The 23,195-nt window shown below is 42.0% G+C and overlaps 2 protein-coding genes across 13 annotated transcripts in view; one reads left to right on the forward strand and one right to left on the reverse strand.

The window, feature by feature from the left end:
* The window catches only part of LOC139612045 (NACHT, LRR and PYD domains-containing protein 12-like), a 606,901-nt gene that overhangs the window by 188,785 nt on the left and 394,921 nt on the right, over positions 1 to 23,195 (forward strand). The gene's annotated exons all lie outside the window — the stretch shown is intronic.
* The window catches only part of LOC139612046 (NACHT, LRR and PYD domains-containing protein 12-like), a 286,486-nt gene that overhangs the window by 126,099 nt on the left and 137,192 nt on the right, over positions 1 to 23,195 (reverse strand). The window contains exons 1-10 of one of the 10 annotated variants that reach the window (XM_071467182.1): positions 13,983 to 14,326; positions 13,703 to 13,870; positions 11,978 to 12,091; positions 10,694 to 10,772; positions 10,312 to 10,537; positions 8,376 to 10,179; positions 8,085 to 8,258; positions 7,479 to 7,652; positions 7,068 to 7,114; positions 5,355 to 6,973 (exon numbers count right to left, since the gene is read on the reverse strand). The exons of 7 other annotated variants lie outside the window; for them this stretch is intronic. In XM_071467182.1, the coding sequence (XP_071323283.1) occupies positions 6,414 to 6,973; positions 7,068 to 7,114; positions 7,479 to 7,652; positions 8,085 to 8,258; positions 8,376 to 10,179; positions 10,312 to 10,537; positions 10,694 to 10,772; positions 11,978 to 12,091; positions 13,703 to 13,870; positions 13,983 to 14,071 (3,435 nt within the window). In that variant the 5' untranslated portion in view covers positions 14,072 to 14,326 and the 3' untranslated portion in view covers positions 5,355 to 6,413. Of the gene's footprint in view, positions 1 to 5,354; positions 6,974 to 7,067; positions 7,115 to 7,478; positions 7,653 to 8,084; positions 8,259 to 8,375; positions 10,180 to 10,311; positions 10,538 to 10,693; positions 10,773 to 11,977; positions 12,092 to 13,702; positions 13,871 to 13,982; positions 14,342 to 23,195 lie in introns of those variants that run through there. 2 more of the 10 variants (XM_071467183.1, XM_071467180.1) reach the window with 2 other exon arrangements.

Here is a 23,195-nt window from a genome sequence, read left to right on the forward strand (position 1 = left end):
AGGTTCATCTTTGGACCAGTGACTCTTCACAGACAGACAGCTGGGTCCTGGAGACTCTGCTCTGTCCTCCTCTTCCTCCACATAATCACTCATCTTCAGGACTTCAGTCAGTCTGAGAGGGAAACCAGTAACACTGACTGTGAGCTCACACACACAAGAGTCAGGACAAACAAGCTGTTCAAGACACACACACACACACACACACACACCTGTACAGTATAATAACCTGCTCAGTTCTCTTGGCTCAGTTGTAGGTTTCATATTATTCAGCTCATCACGACATGGAGTCAAACTGTTGAACAGGAAGTACCACACCTCATGTTGTTCCTCCTTTCCTCTCAGTGTCTCTGTGTGGACAGAAGTTCACTGTGACTCTTCTTCCCTCCACAGTCCACAGGGACAAAGTGACTCAGAGACTTTGACAGTAAAATAATAATAATGTTGTGTTAACACTCACCTGCCTCAGCCTTCAGTTTCCCTCCTTCTGCTCCGTCCACTTCAAATGGAGTCTGAGCTCACTGAACACTTTCACTTTCAGCTGCTCCTCCCCTCTGCAGTTACAAGAAGTCACATGACTGTGTGTGTCTGTGTCTGTGTGTCTGTGTGTCTGTGTGTGTCTGTGTCTGTGTGTCTGTGTGTCTGTGTGTGTGTTTTCAACAGAATTATCTTGATTTCCATTCATCTAATGTCATTTTCAGGTTGAACTGGATCAAACATTATATTAATAATAAAGATGTCATGACCTGAGCCTCGTCTCTTCTTCTATGTTTCAGTATTAAACTTGTCTCTCCTTCTCTGTTTTAGTTTTAAACTCGTCTCTTCTTCTATGTTTTAATTTTAAACTCATCTCCTCTTCTATATTTTAGTTTTAAACTTGCCTCTTCTTCTATGTTTTAGTTTTAAACTTGCCTCTTCTTCTTTGTTTTAGTTTTAAACTTGTCTCTTCTTCTATGTTTTAGCTTTAAACTCGCCTCTTCTTCTATGTTTTAATTTTAAACTTGTCTCTTCTTGTATGTTTTAGTTTTAAATTCAAACGTTTAATCCCACCTGCCATGATTTCATTGGTTCAACAGTTGAATTCAGATGATTTTTGAACAATGCTTTTTGGTTATTTGATCAATAATAAGCTGAAATTTAAGTTACTTTGAAGTTTTTCATTCTCATCAATGATAACATGCAGGTATGTAAGTGAAAGAGAAGGAATCCAACAAACAGGTTATATGATGTAAAATTAGCAGCTTATGTTTAAACACCTCACCAGCGTAAAACTTTACTGTCAGACAAACTTTGCTGATGCATTCATTGTCAACAGGAAATTACATTATTCTCCAAACAAAGGGGATCTATGTTTACAGACAATTCAACACTAAATGTAATATTATATGGCCACACACATAGCTAACATCTCAGGGCTTATGATCAAGTGACCAAGGAGTTACACAAGGTCAAAGTTTTGGAAGACTGGACAGTTAAGATGCCATTTAAGAGTGTTCACAGCTGTCTGAGTCACGCTCCTTACAGAGCAACTTTAATAGATAATGTAGAAAGCAATGACTGTGGGTCCATCTGAAGTCAGTGGGGGTGCACCAGTGTCATCCACCAAAATCTGATAATCGACCCGTTTATAGACGTCTGCAGCTGCTTTTATCTGGATCAGTCATAATGCAAATGCAAATGCACGTAACTGTCTGTCTGTCTGTCTGTGGTTCCACCAAAATAATGTCTTTGTGAAACTTTAATCCTGCAGCTCAACAATCAAAGCCAAAGAACAGTTTGCAGTTTATCAGACGTGACATTTACATGATTATGAGCAACACAGTATAGACGGGTTGGGTATTTGTTTAGTTACTTAGACACCTGCACAGGCTCTTCTTTACTAAGGTTGTGTGTAAGCTGTGGGTTAGGGGGTGGGGGGGGTCAGGCAGCAGGAGTGAGCTGGTGGTAGTTGACTTGAGACAGCTAGGCTAACACTGGCTGCAGCCTTTATCGACACGTTGCAGCTGGTAACGTTACCGATGTCGCTGTGGTCTGACTTGGATCTCCACAACCAGTTTTCAATATCCATGTAACGATTTGTGGACACTTAGCAAACACTACTGCATTTTCTGTTAGCTACAGAAGTGTTGCCTGGGTTTTCCAAATTGACCGTACAGCTTGTGATGAATCTCACAGGACAGTTTGGTGAATCAGTGCTTTCAGTGTCATTGAAACGGTTTATTCTTCGTACATAAAGTACATAAAACACATGGAAAGGACAAAATCAAACATGTCTTTTTATCCTTCATTGTTAATGTTCTAGGACATCAACATTTGATAAAAATTTGTATGAACAAAGTTAAGTAACTTAAGTAACTAACAAAGAAACAGCCTTCTAATTACAAATTCTGGCAAAACCTCCATCAATGTGCTCTTGTACAATTACAATCTGTGTATGTTGCTATTGTCAGAATTTACACCAGATATAATTCATAGCATAAGACCATCAACAAACTTAGACCAAGAGATTCATAAATACTTTTATTGCACTTTTAAAAACCATCAATTTCAAAAATGTCATGAACCATCAACAACACTCGTAGGTACTGGTTGGAAAAGAGGAGATGGCTCCTCCACTTCAGACCCCCCCAGCCGAACCAGTGGATGGAGACACCATCATCACCAAGGTTGTTCCCCGTGGTCTCTGTAGCTCTCTGGGCTCCACGCCAGATGGAGCTGTCCCCAATGATCCAGACCTTGGCTTCTAAGAAAGAGTCAAAAATAAGAAGCACTCTATTAAACGAACTCCAGTTATCTGAAAATACATCACTCCCTCAGCTTAGTTATAAAAACAGTCTGCTGTACTGTTTTATCATAAATAATAGAATAGAAACGAAGTCACTCCACACAGTAATGTTGTTGCCTGTTTCCAATAATGAAACTGACAGTGACAGAAACAATGAGCCACACTCGAGCACAGACTGGAGACCCAGCAGTTCACTGTAATCACGTTATCCCACTGTCACTGTTAACACTCATGAAGCTCAGTATCATCACCTTTGATTTGCAGAACCAATTTTAAAACACAATATTATGATGTTTTACCATTTATATAAAGTCTATGGTTTACACTACAGTTAGCTTACATCCATGCTTACACTGTGTGTGAGCTAACACACAGTAACTTCAGCTACAATAACTTTACATAACCCCTCCTGTGTGTAATATTTTCCAAATGTGGACATGCAGGCAGTTTGCTATGAAAAGTTCTTTAATACTTCGTACTGAAGTTTAGCTTGAGTTATGGAAAATGACTGAATGCAGACTCACACAGAGCAGCATGGAGCCTCGTGCAGTGCGTCAGGTAGCTGGTGTAGGTGGGTGTGCATAGTGACCTCGGGTCTGAGGTCAGCTCCACCCTCGCCTCCAAATATGGTGTCTTCTGGTTTCAAAAAATCAAGGCTTCAAAACAGCAGTTCACCAACCAATGGGTGAGATCACAGTGGGTTTATCAGGCACAAAGATGGACTCACTGAGCAGACTGAGACAAAGTCCAAACTCTAGGTCCTTTATTCAGGCGAAAGGTCCAGTACACAGTAAAGCAGTCAGCACAGGCAGAGGAACAGAATCAGCAGGCAAGAAACACACGAGAAAACTACAAAAACTGGTCAGAGCACATGAGGAACGTCAGAAAAGTCACACTGGAGTAGAGACAGTCTGCAAAATGACAAGGAAGAGACGTGGACTTAAATACAGACAGACAGGGAAGAGAACGAGACACAGGGGAAAACCATTAGGGCGGGGGGAAGTCATCAACATGGGGGAGGTAAAGACACCAGGAATGGGGCAAGACAGGAAGACGAGACAGACATGTCAAAATAAAATAGGAAACAGATGACAAACTCAAACCCTGACACAACTTTATAACACATGGACAATAAATCCTCCTTTAACCCCAAAAACAAACAGAACTGAATTGTTGAATGAGATAACATGAAAGAAAACACATGTAGAGAAATCTGATCCAATAAAACAATAATTAAATACAAATGAAGAACTGAGCAAGAGTTAATTAGATGATGATGATATTGTTAACTAGAGATCTGGACAAATTTGAAAGAGAATCAATCTATATTTATGGATTTGGAGCTTAGACAAGGATTTCCATAAGTTTTGGATCATGTCACAAACATAAAACAGATGCTCTGTTGTTTCCATGTGGGTCAGCCGGGGTTATGGTGTGTCCAATACATCCACATTAAACGCTGCTGCAGCAAGGAATCATATCATATCATATCATATCATATCTATCATATCATATCTATCATATCATATCATATCATATCATATATATCATGTCATATCATATCATCATTGTATCTAACATTAAGTCAGAACTTTAATGTTGCCTTGGTGGAGCTGGTTTCACATTCTTTGGATAGTTTCATCTGTAATAATGTATCATATTTTATTTTATTTCATTTCTAAGTGATCATTAGGTTTTTGTATAAATTCTCAAGGGAAACTAGCTGTGAAATAAACATAATGTAGTTAAGTAAAAGTATAAAGAAGCAGAACATGGACATACTCAAGTAAAGTAAATGTACTTTGTTACTGTCCAGCACCAGAAGTTACATAATCCCTGCAAATAACTAGTTTAGACAGTTCCAAACAAAAATAAATGAATCCTTCACATTGATATTAAAACTTAATTTGATGGAAATCTCTCTTATTTCAGTGAAAGAGGCTGTTGTTGAAGTGCCAGGTTTCTCTTGTCATCTCTCTGAACGCAGCCATAGTTACTCTCAGCCTGAAACCCATCAGCCCGCCACACAGTGTCCATGTCGGTCCTGCAGTGTAAATCTGAAGACACTCACCCACAGAGAGAGCAGCCGCTGGTCTCCGCCTCCTCCACAGGCTGATTCAGGGAGGAAGAGCTGCCTTCAGTCCTGAGAGGAGCTGCACAGTGACAACGACTCTGTGTTCAACCACTGAGCAACAGCTAACTCTGCTTCTGCTCTTATTCCATCACTTCCACTGCAAACATCCACACAACATGGCGGACGTGTTTCAAGTCCGTCCACACTTTACAGTGACATTATAAAAACACTAAATAACACCAGCAAAGGTTCTACTACAGGTTCTACTGTAGCTCAGGTAACGACAGGTGTTAACGACTGAAACATTATAAATGATGGAAGCTATTGCTGCCACGCAAGAAAAAAAAAATCTGATATTTTCATGGTTCTACATACAAACTTATCACGATACAACAAAAAAGTAATTGTAAAAGTACATTTCATGTTGTGATGTGATCACTTGTTAAACATAAATTTTACATTTGACATTTTAACAATATAAATTAATTCGGAAAAATGTGCTTTTTCACAATTTTGAGAATTTTTATTAGGAATAATATTCACTAAATTCAGTCTTATACAACAGTGACACAAAAATCATGTCCTACATCAGTGGCCTCCTGTTGGTTCTACTCCTGTTGGTCACTTTGAGATAGTAAAAATAATCATCTTTATCTGTAGATCCCTTTTCTAAACTCAAGTTACAAAGTGCTCCATTCAAAAAATAAAAGATTCAATGATGTAAGACAAGAAAATATATAAAAATACATTTATGATCAAGAAATACATTTACAAATGTTTTACCATGATAGAAAAGTTATAGTACAGTAACCACTTCATGTTTATTACAGCAAGTAACTCATATCAGATATATATATGTTATATATCTGTTAAACATCCTCACACAAGGCAGTTGTCCTTTTAGATTCATTGTTGCAGATGAAGCTGTGTCTCACTTATGTAGAACACATGAAAAGCTCTACGTTATAAATTCATGAGGTTATGACAAAGCTCAGCTCTACATGTGATTAAAGAAGAGCAGAGGGACAGCCAGGGCACTGGTCGCTCCACAGACTGGTATCTACACCCACCCACAAAACCTTTGACTCCTCCACTCCCACTTTAGCCCCTGACTGTAGCTACTGACAGTGAACATTGCAGCCTGATTCATCAGCAGGAAGAAACCAGGCTGTCCATCAACCCTCTGTTCACTGGACCATCATCTCTGAATGTCTTTTTGCAGATCCAGCTCAGGTCAGTGCAGGTCAGTGATTCCTCTCTGATCTCACAGTTTGTCACATCTGCAGCAAACTAACTGCAGCTGAGAGGAAGTGAGTCGTCTCAGCTGAACTGACTTCAGAGAAAGACGACATCCAGATATTCACTGTGATGTTTTCACTGGAAACAGACTCAAAAGACTCAATAACAAGTGAACATGTTTATCCTGTTATAACTGTAGCTTTTATCTTTACAGCACTGGAAGAAGCATTTAAAAAGTAAACTGCTGTAATACATGAACCTGACAATGTGTGTGAGTGAAAGAGACTGAACTATCTGTTCAACAGTGAGAGAGTTTCTCTAACAGGAGGAGACTCTCTGCCTCACTGAACACAGACACAGTGAGGCACCAGGCCACGCTGCAAACCCAGGACACAGAGGCTGAGTGAAGGTGGTGTTGAAGGTGTGGAGGTGGATCAGTGAGTCAGAGGAGACTCTGTAGAAGGACAGAGAGCCAGCAGGACAGTCCACATACACTGCTACTCTGTGAGAGACTGAGGAGGAGGAGGAAGAGAGGAAGATATCTGTTCTTATGTTATTGTGCCAGACAGAGTAACCACCATCAGAGCAGTACAGACTCCAGGACTGATGGTTCTCTCCAAACACACAGTCTTTTCTGTTTCCTCTCCTGCTGATTCCTCTGTAACTCACTGCTACATAAACTCCTCCTCTGCACTCCACCTCCCAGTAACAGCGACCAGTCAGACCAGTTCCACACAGCAGCTGAGGACACTGGTCAAATCTGTCTGGATGATCAGGATACGACTGATTCTTCCTCACATGTGTCACCTTCCTGTTGTCGTCAGACAGTTGGAGCTTTCTGTTCACTGTGTTTGTGTCGATTGTGAGTTCACAGGAATCTGATGGAGAGAAGGAGACACAGCTGCAGTTATTGATCTATCATCTGATCAGTTATTGACAGTGAATCATGAATCAGATGAAAAACACACTTACACTTCCTCAGACCTGGTCTCAACCACTGGACTCCAGCAGGCTCCACCCTGAAAGGAGGAGGGGGGTCAGACCAGCACGTTCTCTCAACATGCAAACATGGACATTACTGGACTTGGCCATTTCTGATCATTACTTCCTTTTTCCACTACAAACAGTGTAAATACTTAATCCAAGAAATAGATATAGATGTGTCTGCCGTTGCCAAATTTTCTGACGTCATGAGTCAAACTTCCATGCCCCCCCCCCCCCTCCACTAGTTCCATACATGACCTAGAAGCTCAGTTAACAATCAGCTTCTTAGCGTCCTTGACACAGCTTGTTGAAGTCAGAGCTCTTCTGTAGAGATCTGTCATCAGCTGTGACAGAACATGTTTCAGCTCTTCTCCTCTATCAGACAGTGTCTGTCCATACCTGAGAGAGTCCAGTCTCCAGTCTGGATCCTCCAGTCCAGCAGACAGCTGCTTCACTGCTGAGTCTCCTGGATGATTGTAGCTCAGGTCCAGCTCTCTCAGATGGGAGGGGTTGGAGCTCAGAGCTGAGGCCAGAGAAGCACAGCCTTCCTCTGTGATCAGACAGCCTGACAGACTGCAGACACACAAAACCACACACAGGAACCCTCTGTCAACACATGGTGGTCTGTTTTTGTGCTGTTTGATTCTTTTCTCGTTGTCGGTTCTGTTCTTTTTTGGTCCAATGTCACCAAAAAAGCTGTGAATTTAGTGTGCAGATACACTTTGAAATATATTTCACAGATTTTTCTGTATCCATTACTGATCCCACTGAGATGTGGTCCATATGCACACACCCCACTGGAAATTACATTTAGACATGTTCCTCAAAAAAACAAAGATATTAAAGATCCATGGATCTCATGGAAAGAAATTCTTTGAGTCTAGAAAGTTCTGCCAAAGTTTAGTGAAATATACTTTACACAATCCTACACATGTTCGCTGTTTATCCACTAATGTTAATGATATCTTAAATGGTCATTGGTTAAACAGGTAGATGAATCCTGACCTGAGAGTTTCCAGTCTACAGTATGGACTCTCCAGTCCAGCAGACAGTGACTCCACCCCTGAATCCTGCAGGTTGTTGTTACTCAGGTCCAGGTCTCTCAGACTAGAGGACCGGGAGCTGAGGACTGAGGACAGAGCTTCACAGCTTCTCTCTGAGAGGTTACAGCCACTCAGTCTGAAGGGATGATAACAAGGAATTAAAGAAGAGAGGAATTTATTTCCTCTGCTGTTGAAAAGATCAGAGCAGTGTCTTCATATAAAGATGAATAAATCTGACGATCTATACACTTACACAGCTTTGTTGGAGGCTTTGACCACTGGCAGCAGCCTCAGAAGAGCCTCCTCTGAAGCAGAGTATTTCTTCAGGTCAAACACGTCCAGATCTTCTTCTGATGACAGTAAGATGAAGACCAGAGCTGACCACTGAGCAGGAGACAGTTCATCTGTAGAGAGACGTCCTGATCTCAGGGACTGTTGGATCTGCTCCACTAGAGAACCATCATTCAGTTCATTCAGACAGTGGAACAGGTTGATGCTTTTCTCTACAGACAGATTCTCATTGATCTTCTTCTTGATGTACTGGACTGTTTTCTGATTGGTCTGTGAGCCACTTCCTGTCTGTGTCATCAGGCCTTGTAGGAGAGTCTGATTGGTCTGCAGTGAAAGACCCAGCAGGAAGCGGAGGAACAAGTCCAGGTGTCCATTTGGACTCTGTAAGGCCTTGTCCACAGCTCTCTGGTGGAAACGTGTCTGTGTAAACTCAACTTTTCTTCTTCTGGACTTCTGGGAGAATGTTGGTTCTTCTAACAGCAGATTGACTCCAGAGTTGATGAAGGTCATGTGGACATGAAGAGCAGCCAGAAACTCCTGAACACTCAGATGAACGAAGCAGAACACCTTGTCCTGGTACAGCCCACTCTCCTCTGTAAAGACCTGTGTGAACACTCCTGAGTACACTGAGGCTGCTCTGATATCGATGTCACACTCTGTCAGGTCTGATTCATAGAAGATCAGGTTTCCTTTCTGCAGCTGCTCAAAAGCCAGTTTTCCCAGAGACTCAATCATCTTCCTGGTCTCTGGACTCCAGTGTGGATCTGTCTCAGCTCCTCCATCATACTTGACCTTCTTCAGTTTGGACTGAACCACCAGGAAGTGGATGTACATCTGAGTCAGGGTCTTGGGCAGCTCTCCTCCCTCTCTGGTCTTCAACACATCCTCCAGAACTGTAGCAGTGATCCAGCAGAAGACTGGGATGTGGCACATGATGTGGAGGCTTCGTGATGTCTTGATGTGGGAGATGATCCTGCTGGCCTGCTTCTTATCTCTGAGCCTCTTCCTGAAGTACTCCTCCTTCTGTGGGTCAGTGAACCCTCTGACCTCTGTTGCCATGTCAACACACTCAGGAGGGATCTGATTGGCTGCTGCAGGTCGTGTGGTTATCCAGAGGCGAGCAGAGGGAAGCAGGTTCCCCCTGATGAGGTTTGTCAGCAGCACGTGCACTGAGGTGGACTCTGTCACATCAGTCAGGATCTCAGTGTTGTGGAAGTCCAGAGGAGGTCGACACTCATCCAGACCATCCAAGATGAACACAACCTGGAACTGATCAAACCTGCAGATTCCTGCTTCTTTGGTTTGAGTGAAGAAGTGATGAACAAGTTCCACCAAGCTGAACCTTTTCTCTTTCAGCACATTCAGCTCTCTGAAGGTGAAGGGAAATGTGAACTGTATGTCCTGGTTGGCTTTGTCTTCAGCCCAGTCCAGAGTGAACTTCTGTGTTAAGACTGTTTTCCCAATGCCAGCCACTCCCTTTGTCATCACTCTTCTGATTGGTCCATCTCTTCCAGGTGAGGCTTTAAAGATGTCTTCTAGTCTGATGGTTGTTTCTGGTCTGGCTGGCTTCCTGGAAGTTGTTTCAATCTGCCTGACCTCATGTTCATCATTGACCTCTCCAGCCCCTCCCTCTGTGATGTTGAGCTCTGTGTAGATCTGATTCAGATGGTTTGGTTTTCCTGCTTTAGAGATCCCCTCAAACACACACTGGAACTTCTCCTTCAGCTCAGATTTAAGTTTATGTTGACAAACTGCAGCAGGAGTTCCTGAAATAACACACAGCAAATAAGATACACAACTGATTCATGGAAAAAATATAAAACATTTTGACATGTGTTGAGACGTTAGTAAATGTCTCATTTCTCCATCATGTTGAATCTTTAGAGAAATCCTCTTACTGCTCTGCAGACAGTCAGCCAGCTCCTCCAGCTTCATCCTCCTCAGGAAGTTCACTGTGATCTTCACTAATGCCTCTCTGCTGCTCCTCTGCTCTTCATCCTCACCGTCCAACACCTCCTCATCCTCCCTCTGACTCTCTAAGCATTCTGGGTAATCTGCACTCAGAACCTTCGGGATCTTCTTCAGCTCGTTCTTCACAAAACTGACAATGTTCTCCTCCAGCAGCTGGAACAGGAAACTACATCAATGACACCATCAAACTAAAACCATGGAGCCAAACATCAGATCCATGTTGGACAGACTGACAATCCACTGGTCTAACAGTGCAGCATGGAGATGATTGTGAGCAGATGTGAAAGTAATTGTTGTACATGCACAGACCATTAATATGGAGCCCAGGTGTGTTTGATGCTGCTGGGCAGACTGACCCCTGGGAACCTCTGAGCTCTCCTGGTCCACTCTGTGGAGGAATCATGAAGAATGAGCTCACATTATGTCTGTCCACACAGAGACAGACACAAGCTGGAGGTCCATGAAGTGATGGTTGGATGTGAACAGTGAATCAGACCACTCCCTGTAGAGGTACAGGTTTACTAGTCCTGCTGATCCCACTGAGAATCAACAGCTCAGTCTGCAGCTGTTTGCAGCTTCCAGCTCAGCTCTCACCAACCCTCCATACAGCTCTCCCTCCTTCACTGCTGAAGAGCCCTGAAGCAAGGCACCTACAACCCCCAGCTGCTCCAGTGGAGCTGCTCAGTGTCTGCATGTATCAGACTATTTTCACATTAATACATTTTAGTTTTAAAATCCATTACTTTTGCTACATTTACTTCTGGTATCCACATAACTCAGGAGTTTGAGTCCCCAAAACAGAGGCTTCTGGAAACACTGATGTAGGCACCCATGTTCACTCCCTGACTGGGTCTTATCACAACTACCAGTGAAAGCAACATGGATAATTAATGACAAGTGTTACTGAGCTTGTTGTCTTTGTGGAAGCTGCTGTGCAGTTTAATTCTGCATTTTATTGCTACAATTGCATTTGCTTATCTTTCTCCGTATTTTCTTCTTATTATTATTCTTCAGCGTAGACAATCTCCTTCCTGTTTACACAAACGTCCTCAGTGGATGTGAATCATCACATGGACAGAGAGTATTTCTGATATGGAACTAAACACTCGTCTGGATGCAGACTGGTTGTACTGGGCAGCTCCCAGGATGACAGGTCACTGTGTAAAGTTCAAATATGAATCAGGAACATTTTAAGGGCTCAATTTACTCCATCAGAGGGGTTCATCAGATGGTTGAACAGTGTCTGAAACACCCTCCTCCCTCATTGATTGGTCAGCTGTGTGCAGGTGAGAAAGGAGGCGGGGTTTGAACATCTCTCTCAAGCTCTTTTTTCATTCTTCACACAAACTATTTCTGTCACTTTTCATGTGAACAACTGAGGTCAACACTATGATTCCTCCAGGACAGACTCCATATTTAACCTACATCATGTCTCCTCCCTCTCTATGACAGCTGGAGTTTTACCTCCACCTTCCAGTGTGGACGTTCACAACAGACAGAAACACTTTGATTTCAGACATTGCTCAACAACCTGTTGTACAAACTGGTTCTTTTCTACAGTAACCTGTGTCTTATTGTCCTGTTACAGCTTACATCTGATCAGCTGATGGACGTCCTCCTTTAAAGTCAGTGATAACATCCTTCGACAGGTGGCTCTTTAAAGACAGACAGCTGGGTTCAGGAGAGTCTGGTCTCTGCTGCTGGATCCTAAAACAAACACACGACTGATAAATGTGAGAACTCTTTTACTCACCACTTGTCTCTTACATGTTTCTGTTACACATTACACCATGTTTCACCATTTTCTACATATGTTCACTTTACTATGATTCAACATTGCTTGGTGACATTGCCTCTCTTACTGTCCGGGGTTTGTTTGGGTTTGCAATAATATATCAGAAGCAGAGTACAGTAAACACACAGTCATGAGTTAGTTTCAGCTACTTTTATTATGTTGCAGGTTTGAACATGTTTATTTGCTTGTTCCTTTGTTCTGACCCACCGCACAGAACTATTGTTTGGGAGGGGGCCGCCCAGCATTTCCTGGTTTTTATAGTCATGGTGAGGTCATGGTGACATCACTGGGCCAAACCAATGCCTCCAAAAAGAAGGGGTTTCTTTTCAATAAAATAGACCGTTTTGTTTATTTTTGCAGTTGTAGAGTGATGTATTTGGGTTATATACTTTAGGGCAGTGGTCAGCAACTGGTGGCCAACGGACCAGATTATTTTTAGAATCTGACTTTTATTTGTAAATCTTATAATATTGAACTGACAGCCTCACATTAAGCTATAGCTAAATGTAGAAATAGAGAATCACCTGAAGATGCTTATTATACTTTTATCCATGTTAAGAGTGAATGACAGATGCAAACAGTCACATCAGGCGCACAGCACCTGGTTTGCTGATTGATGCCCATCAGAACAGCAATAGTTACCAACTGAATCACTTCCTCTTTAGCGAGTTTTGTCTTTTTATCTTATCTACAAATTAAAAGCGCAAGAAAGTTCCTTTTCTGCAATTCTTTTGTTCAAACAAGCTTTTAGCTTTTATTTTGAAATGTTCTGACAGGAAGTTCCAATGGTTCTGTCGCTCACTTGACAGACCTCTGAATTAGCGGACATGAGAAGTGTGATGTGAAAAAATAACACCAGTTAAATAAATCGGTCAAACGTATTATATGCGACTGTGGGCCACAGAGCCACGTGTGAACAGTAATAAAGTTCCTTTGAGTTGCATTTGTATCAATCAGTTTCTTAAATTAGCCTTTGATTTTGTTCTGGCCGACATGTAATGGGTTAGAAAAAACTGTCCGGAAGCCACATTTACTTGCCGACCCCTGCCTTAGGGAATGCTGTGTGGAAATGTGCTTAGAAAGGAAACCAAGAATGCTGGCTGATTCCTTGGTGTTAGCATTGCTGTGTGGGACAACCTGCTGTGTTGTGGTTCTGGGTGAAGCAGTCTACTTGTGAGTTTGAACTGCCTTGAGGTTTTCTTTAGGTCACTTAGCTTGAGTTGAAATGCAACATGAAATGGTGAGCACTGTAAATAAAATAAGCATAATGCATAATGATGCGTAATGATGGTGGAGTGACCACTGAGTCATGGACCATTAGACCCTGTTCAGAGCTGGCATTAAAACCTGTTTTAGTTGATCTGACCACAAGTGGACAGCTCTTAGCTTGTCACTTCAAACCTGGCATTATAATTCTTCACCAGACAGAAAAAACATCCAACAGACCCACATTCTTTTTTGAGTATTATAAAATGAATACACACATGTTAATGTTAATGAAGTTAATGTTAGTAACAGCGTACCTCATTGCAGCAGAGGACTGTCTTCTTTTAAAATCAACGAAGCGTTCATTTGACCTGTCACTATTCATTGACACACAGCTGGGCTCAGGTGCAGGTCCACGCCTAAGTCCAGGTCCAGGTCTAAGTCCAGGTCCAGCACAGTCTGGGGTGTCATACTGCTGCTCTGGGCTTGGACACAGCACACACAGAGCTTTGAATATCAATAATGATGGAGCAGTGATGTGAGTGCTGAGCTCTGACATGGAGAAGAGTCATGGACAGTTAGAGATCCTCATCTCACCTCTGAGCTCTGGTCTGGCTCTCATGGTCCCCACACAGAGTGATTTTAGAGGGAGGGGCCCCCTCCTCTCTGTCCTCACACTGAGCCATGCTGCTGAGTTCACATCCACATCACATTTTCTACATTCATGTGAAGACAAACACAAATCATTCATCTGCACATCAACTGAACTTTACATCATTTCTCCTGTAAAAATATCAGCTGCTCCTCCACTGACTGACTCTTCTTCTCTGGTTCATATCAGTGTCAGCTGTATTCAGTCAGCAGTGTGAGGAAGAGGAAGCTGCTGTACTTCTACCATCAGTCCACTAGATGGAGTCATGAAGCAGCAGTGAAGTGAAGAGCCTCTCTCTCTCTCTCTTCTCTCTCTCTCTCTCTCTCTCTCTCTCTCTCTCTCTCTCTCTCTCTCTCTCTCTCTCTCTCTCTCACACACACACTGAGTTTATCTGACACAGTCTCTGAGTCTACAGCGTCTCTGCAGGAAATGACTTCATCAAACAAGCTGCAGCTGATTATTTCACACACAACAACTGGGACTGAATTTATTTCACCTCTAAACTCAAATTACACAACATTCACTCATTTCACTGACACTGAAAATTAAAAAATAATTTATTATTAAAAAATAATCTTGACCTTTTATGGGTCTGCAAGTTCCCAATCATTATCAACACATCTTCCGATGAAGGGCTTTAATTACATTTCACAAGATTGGTGCAGCTACATTTGTCAATAAGTAAACTTCCCAATAAATCTAAAACCACCAGGGGCCTCTTTTAGTCCAGGGGCCCTGGCAGTTTCCTGCCTGTCTGCTCCTGCATAAAGGAACCACAACAAACCAACAACCAAAAGCAAACTAACAAGAGAGACACAATTCGGCATCGCTTCAATAAAAATACCAAATATGTTTTAACAAAATAAAGACAATAAATGTATAAAAATCCCAACTCAGAGACAAAAACAGGAAGCAGCTGACTGCGTCTGACTCTGACTCCTCCGCCTCTGCTGTAAACACCGGCGGCCATGTTTAAAGCCCGTCCTGACTTTACACTTACAGCTCTGACTCAGCAGCATTAGAATAAGATGAAATATCACCACAGAGAGCTCTACTGCAGCTTCTGCTGTGGCTCAGGTCATTACAGGTGTTAAAGAAGGTGCTCATGTTACCTTCAGACGGAGAGAAGAAGCCGCGCCGCCATGTTGACTCAAAGAGAAACCTAACTCTCTCTCTGTGGGGCGTTTGTGTTTTCATGCCTTGCTCCACCTCTCTCTCTCTTTGAGTCGGAGCTGATTGGCCAGCCTGCGGTGAGGGACGTAAACACCAGCCCCCACCCTCCTGCTCTCTCTGACATGTTTAAAGTCCGGACTTTCATTTTTGATTTTACTTTATTCCAGACACACAGGTCCATGACAGTTACAAACTAAAAATAAAAGTAGACAACAATAAGAGAGCGTAAGATAAACAACAAAAATAATCATAATACATACAAAGATACAGTAGGCTCTATAAAGGGCTGTTTTACCACTGCTACACCGCTGACCCAGTCATTACATAACATTATAACAACACTTAAATACCCCTTAATAACTTTCACTTTCCACGGTAACATTCCCGTCAGATGGAGAAAATAATCTGCATCACAGTGTTCGTTGAAAGTGAAAGTAAACGGAGTGTGTGTGTGTGTGTGTATGGGGGGGTGGGGGTGGGGTAGATAGATAGATAGATAGATAGATAGATAGATTGATTGATTGATTGATTGATTGTCCTGCAGATTATTCAGTTAATATCTAAGCCAGTTTGATGGCAGTGGGAACAGGATTTCCTGAAAAATCTCTCAGTCCTGCAGCAGTGAGATGAGACGTTGAAAAAAATGGCATGTCCAGAATGATTCATACCCTTCTCAATAATCAGTGGAAAAGCCTTTACTGGCTATTACAGCAATCAAACGCTTCTTATAATTGCTGACAGGCTTTTTGCACGTCTCCACCGGTATTTGTGACCAGTCATCATTCATCTCCAAGTCTTTGGGGTTGGAGGGCCTCTTTGCCATCAACCTAATCTTTAGCATTGTCAGGTTGGAGCGTCCAGTGCTGCCCAAGCCCACGTTTCTCTGCAGACTGCCTGATGGTTTTGTTGAGTGTGCCTTGAGACGTTGGCACCAGCATGGCCCAGATTCACCAGGATGGCCTTGGTGGTGTAAGTAGAATGCTCTAGAACAGCGGGGGGTATTTGGAATGGTTTAGAGCCTTGAATTTTCCCACAGACTGTGACGATTTGCAAAGAGTATGAATAATTTCAGACATGCTATCTTTCATAAAAATGTAAATCAAACATAGAAACAGTTTCTTTGTTTCATTAAAATCTCTAGCACATTGTTGAATCATATTTTGACACACATCTATGTCCTTTCCAGTCAGAAGAAACGTGTTGGTCAAATAAAAAAGATCACTTTAAATCAAAATCTGCCAGGGGTATGTTACATTATAAAATGATATTATATATACTGTGCTCATTTAATTAGTGAATCAACAATGTTTTTATCTGCTTGGATAATCTCATGATGAAATACACTGTTTGTTACAACTGCAACAGCAATTATTGTTGATTATCGATCAGCTGAGCTCTAAAGGAAATCTCTCCATTAACAGTGAAGGACTCTGACTCTTCACTGATGATGATGTGTCTCCCTCTGGTGGCCATGAAGATGAACTGCATGATGCTGGTTAAATGACCACGGAACATGAAGTGTTTTGAAGTGAGAAGACTGAACTCTTGTGATTAGGATATCGTTAAACTTTGCATGTGCCTTTTATAGAGCCATAACACAAGTCTGCAGTTTTGGTTTTCTTTTTTTCCACGGACTCAAACGCCACAGGGCGAAACACCATCATCACCACACCACGACACACTTGCTGCAACTTGTTTCATCCAGAGTGCATCGATCAGCTGCCCGATCAATGACCAGAATGCCAGGGGCATAAAAAGGGAAATAAATACAAAGAGAGATTACTTATTTTGGGGTGGGTATGTGGCTTTTTTTTTTTTTTTTGGGGGGGGTCCTGGGGTCCTGGTTTTTGCCCCTGATTTGTATTTCATTTCGTAGAGTAGAGGAAAATGTAAGCAACCAAGTTGCTGTGCAGGGATTTGACACAGGGAAGTTCTGTGAAAATGCAGAACATTTGAGCCAAGATCTGTCACATGGTCGACAGGACTGTCAGGAGGAAGTTTGTTTAGATGAAATTCTGTGTTTCAGTTTCACAATGATTGTTTGCCTTTGTGCAGTCCCTTGCACAGTGCCAACATGTTACAATAAAACGGGATTTCCAGTTTATTCAGCAGTGGACTGAGCAGAGTATAAGTGGGTCTGCAAGAACGCTTCCTGCCAGTGGATCTTCACGCACCTGACAGAAAACACAAGCAGGTAATTATTTGATACTTTCTTCATTTCATGTTTTTAACAACAGTGGTCATGGTTTGTGTGTGATTAAGGAGATTGGAGGGTTATTGGTGGTCAGACTGTAAGAGCTGGAACAGAGGGAAGGAGGAACAGTATTTATAGATGTTAGAAGAAAAGGAGGAAGAAGAAAGACGTCAGTAGTAACATGAAATTCTTCAAATGTTAAGCAGGTCTTTAACAGTAATCAGGTCTTCAGAAGGAGTCAGAATGAAAGCCTCCCAGCTTGCTGTCATTCTTCTGATCGTCTGCATCGGCAGCGGTGAGTCTGATTTGGGATTTTACTCATTTTCTTTGTTTTTCTTTCTTTGCTCAATGGAATACGAGATCTTGCTCAAGCCGCAGGAAATCTGAACGGGTTAAATCTAAAGTAAGCAAGGCTCATTAGTGATCGGTGATTGAAATAACAGCCAGTGCTGCCATGTTTTTGTGAGATAAAGAAAGCGCCTGGCTCTTTGTGTTCCATAATGGAAGCACATATCTGCGGAGCAATTATATCAATATGTGTATGTTTGTTTTCCAGGTGTGGCTCTGAAGTGCAACCGCTGTGTGCCATATTCACCTGGTGGCGGTTGCACCAACACAGTGGAGACCTGCCAAAGGGCCGACGACGTCTGCGCCTCTGTTGTCTCTACTTTTCCCAGTAAGTCATTTGGTTGACCAAGCTTTTCTTTGCAATGAAGTCCGGACAGAGTCGGGTTAGTTCATGCAGCATTCTCACATGATTCCTCTCTTCGCTGCAGAGTACTCATATTTCAAGAGGTGCATGAAGAGATCAGACGCCTTCATTTTACAGTCAACCCCCCACTTTCAAGTCTTCACGTGCACCACGGACCGATGCAACTGAGCTGATGATCTGAAACTTCAACATCTGCATGAACTCAGTTTTAGCCATTATTGTAATCCATTGTTATTGACTGGCCTCTCAGTTCAATAAAAAATGAACACACAGAAACAGAGTGCTGCAGAAAAGTTAGTAACAGTTTCTACGAGTGTTGAGTATAAACACAGCGAGGCTGTAGAGGTGGGCCGGTGAGCGCCACCTTTCTTAAGGCATGTAGAAGCTTTAAAAATGTACTGCTGTATTTGATGTTGTAGAATAAAACGTTAAAACGTGTGTCGAGCTTGTGTTATGGTTCCGAGTGCAGCGCCTGTCAACAGCTGTTTCCTGACATGCAGGAAAGTCGTGGCTTTCTGTTGCTGAATGATCCACAGCTTTATGTATTCAGGTGATACAGTTTCTGTTGACTGTGTGCACTGTTATCTTTCAGTCTTTTCTTCTACTGTGTATTTTCAGGCTCTCAGGCCAAAGCAAACACATTTTTGGCTCTATGTCATTTATATCTCTAAATTCCACTTTCCAAATATACTTTAGTTACAAAGTGCATCATAAATGCACCTTTACACAGATACAGTCAAGTATCGCCTGGAGTCAACAACTATTCTTATACATTTGTACAGAAACTATTTATACTGTTTCCAGCACAGGTCAACAATATGATACATCTTAATCACTACAAACAGTTTATGGAGCCAGGCAGTATGATGTCAGTCTAAACCAAATAATGGAGATGAGCCCGAGCTAACATGTCGAGTCAGGTTTTGACACATTACCTACCTGAAGTGCAGGACTGAGGGATGAGAGGACGTGTTTATATCTGTCATTGTTTCACACCGCCACCTCCTGTGGAAAAGCTGCCATGACAAATTCATTCTTTTGGATTAAAACCAGACAACTCAGAATAAATATAAAGACAGCATTTCTAAAAGTGAAAGGACATAAGGCATCTAAACAAAAACCTTTTCAAGAAACCCAGAGACTTCAGGACGAGGGACCCAGAGGCTGAAAATGCTTTGACTAATTTCCAGCTTTCCTGCAGAACTCCACTGTGTGTGTGAGTCCTCACTTTTACTTTGAATATTCACCTGCATGATTGTTCTTTTTCTATACAAAACAAAATACAAAAAAAAACACCAGTAAAAGTACAGATGTATCATCAGCTAAATGTAGCTAAAGTATCTAAAGTATATAGTACTCTTCTGCCTCTACAAAAGAACTCGAGAAGATCTTATTTTGAAAAGTCACCACTCATTAAAATATATCCATCACATCAATATAGTGTAAAAAGTACATTTTCCTCTGAAGCAGAGGAAATTCTAAAGTAGCATTTATAGAAAGCAAAATACTCAAGTAAAGTACAAGTACCTCAGACTTGTACCTGAGTACAGTATTTGAGAAAATGCTTAGTTTCTTTCTACCATTGTGTTTGTTTTACCTTGAAAAGCATATTACAGCAGTGAAACGATCAATCAGTGAAAGAGGCATGAATTCCTGAACACGAGGGTCCTGCAGTGACAAGTCAATAGGTAGATTCCTCTGTTGCGTCACTGCTGGAAAGTCAGTGATGTTGCAATCAGTCCTGACCAGCAGCTGCCTGTCACACTCTGAAAACAGCCGTCCTGGATCCACAGAGGAAGTGAACGTGACTGTCGTCGGGCTGCGGGACACTGACGTATGTTCAGGAGCGCAGTGTAATTCCTCGAGTTGACTATGAGATGTTCATTCAGTCCTCTCATCGTGAGGCAGAAGAAAAAAACAAGCAGAAAATTGAAGTTGAATTCACTCAGTTGTAAAATGTAAATGAAGTTAAGGCAACATTATAAAACACGAGCAGCACAGATACAGCCCCCTGCAACCTTCTCTCGACTGTTTCATTAACTTATGTAACATTTTACGCTTCAGCTCTCCACACTGTAACAAATGTGATGGTTCTAAATCTTTAAAACGCTCTGCTTGAGACTCAGTGTTTTCACACCTGCTTCCATCAAGTCACAAAAGCCTTTAAATATTTCTAAGAAACATTAAGTACGTTGTGGTGCGTTCAGGGAGCTTGGATTCAGAGCATATACTCAAAGAACTGAGCACAGGCTCTCTTTGAGTCACAACACAAAGACCTCCAGACCTGTCTGTCTAGAGGTCTGGCCACTGACACGTGGTCTTAAGGAGGCCTGTAGGAGGCCTGCTGGACTGGCAGCCGCCGTGAAGGCAGCAGCTTACCATCACCGTCACCAGGGCTGTCTTCTTCTTCTGATTAAAGTAGACCCCCGCACAGCCCTCACGTCTGCTGTTCTCTTACTCATACACTGTCTAACAAAAACCACAAAGAAGAACTTACATAACATTTACTGACAAAAACGCAAGATGGACAAGTGGCTTTCACAGTGACGGTGATAACACAACATCACAACCTTCACTGAGGTTTTACTGTCGGGATTCATGCGGTGTGTTACAGTGGACAACTTCCTGAAATAAGACCACAGTAACAAGAATAAATGAATATACAGTATTTATATAGAGCATTAACCTTCAGAGAGAATGAACAGAGACTATATGAGACAGCGAAGAGCCAAACAGTGTGCCTGCTCTGTGGAGTGCTAACTCTGTGCAGCATATTAACATCCACTGGAGTGAAGCAAACTCTTTCTAAAGTGTGTTGATTAGTTTAACCAGGTTCTGCTCACAGTGCTGTGACTCAGGCTGAGGAGCAAATATCCATAAAGAAATATGAACACTGCAGAGGAGAGAGGGCTTTACACATACAACAACAAGTGACTGGACAGAGGAGTATTTATAGGACTACCTATAAGTGCTGATCTCCATCAGAAGATATATCTGTGGTTTTAAGAACCAAAAACCATCTCAGTGTAGTTTTACATCTCCTCTCTCAGGCCTCCCTTCTGATTGGTTGATTCTTTTATCAGATTGAGTGATCTGATAAAAATGTAGCAGATTTCATGGAAACCTAATAGCAGATTTCAGGTAGGAGGAGCTTGGGGGCGTGGCTGAGGGCAGTGACTGCTTTGATGTGACATCACAAAGCATCAGAAGTCCTGACGGCTGGTTTTAAGGCTCAGTGTCTGAATACAGGCTGTGTGCATTTCTCTGTGGACTGAGGCTTTGATACTTTCACAGTATTAATATAGAACCTAGACCTGCTTTATGATCACAGACACATGGACATCTGCCTTTAGACTGTGTGGACCTGAAATCTTGTTTCAGAGAACTGTGAAGCCACCATCTCTGGTACAACAGATCTGAACAACATGGAAACTCCACCAAAAAGGAAGTAGAGCTGCAAAAAAGGAACCAGCAGCCAATAAAACAGGAAGATGGTTAAATGTGATTTTGTGCTTTAGGTGCTAAACACACTCGAACAAATATGACACAAACACGTGCAAACACACATATGAAGCAGCAGAGCTGTGTCTCATGGTGTGTCAAAGGTTGAATGGCCCCTCCACTCCTCCCCAGTGCTTCGGTTACATGTCTGAGAAATGCTGTCAGTGCCATTCATTATTTCACCTGTACTTTTGTTAAGAAATGTGCTCTACATGATTTCACTGTATAATATGATTGGAATTCATTGACAATAGAACTGACAGCTGGAATAGAACGCTCATGTTGTGACGTCCTCTGACATCATAGAGGCTCATTTGCATATCATCTGCAGGACAGTAGAGTTCTACAGTCCTATGTACATTTGGCCTGTGGACAGGTAAGACCTCCTCGCTTCACTCTCTTATTTCTCTTTGGTCAAACTGTTTCATGTTGTGGAAAAGGAGAATTTACTTTTCCTGTGTTTTCCTGTTCAGTGAGTCACTTTTTTCATCAGTTACAATCCAACAGGCATTATATTAAGATGTGCATCTCTGTTTGTAATCAGGAGATGCCAACTTACTTTTTCCTCTTGTACAACACAGTTTGAAGCAGAAAACTTTGTTTTACTTGTTGTCTAAGTTGCATGTGTGGAAAACTGTGTAGATTTACTTGCTCTGGAAGAAATTTTACATGAAAGGTTTGAAATTGTTGCATTTGTGACTTTCTGCAGTTTCTTTAACCGATGACATGAAAAATAAAGATTATTTAATAAGTATTTTATTACATGTGACTGCATTGTTTTTTAATTCCTGTGTGCAGTTTGTTGATCACAAAAAAAGTTTTCATGTGACAGAAAAAGCTTCTTTTGAGCTCCTTGTGATGAATTGTCATGTTGTATTACCTGCACTTGTTGCTACACTGCTGGGTTATGAGTTTAGATATGAAACATGTCAGTTACAGTTACATTTCTGTTTCTGATCCACAGTGTCATGATGAAATGCTGGTAAGAAAGATTTTTGCTCAGTGAAGAAAATAAAGCTGATGAGTGACATTGTTAATTACAGCAGACAGAGATGGAGACAAGGAGGCAGCTGCTGATGTCACAGCAACCAACAGAGCAGCAGAAGGAGCATGAAGAGGAGAGGCAAAGACTTCAGAGACAGAGGAAGGAAAAAGATAAGTCCAGAGCAGACAGAGTCACTGAGGTAGGCCACAACGCAAACCCTCCCACACAGTCACCAGTGTTCACCAGGGGACCAACAATGTAAGAGTCACACAATGAATGAGACAGAAAGCACTTAGAAAACGGGACCAGAGAACTGAGGGAGATGGTTTCACATTTCAAATCTGACTAAACTAAGTAACATTTTACAAAGACAGTTGCAGCCACCTAGAAATAACTGAACAACCACTTGATAGTCAGATAGTGTATATGGTATAGCCCACCCTAACCCCTAAGCAGACATATAGTGACCTTACCCAGCCTCACCTAAGTGGGTGGTGCACAATACAACTGAACTAGTGACTGCCGAACATAACTGGGTCACATGGCAGCAGATCATCATCCAGATCCAGAGATCAAACCATGATCCTGCTGGA

This window comes from Trachinotus anak, unplaced genomic scaffold (assembly GCF_046630095.1).
Source record: "Trachinotus anak isolate AG129_WGS33_773 ecotype Australia unplaced genomic scaffold, CSIRO_AGI_Tana_v1 ptg000030c, whole genome shotgun sequence".
NCBI classification, from domain to species: domain Eukaryota; kingdom Metazoa; phylum Chordata; class Actinopteri; order Carangiformes; family Carangidae; genus Trachinotus; species Trachinotus anak.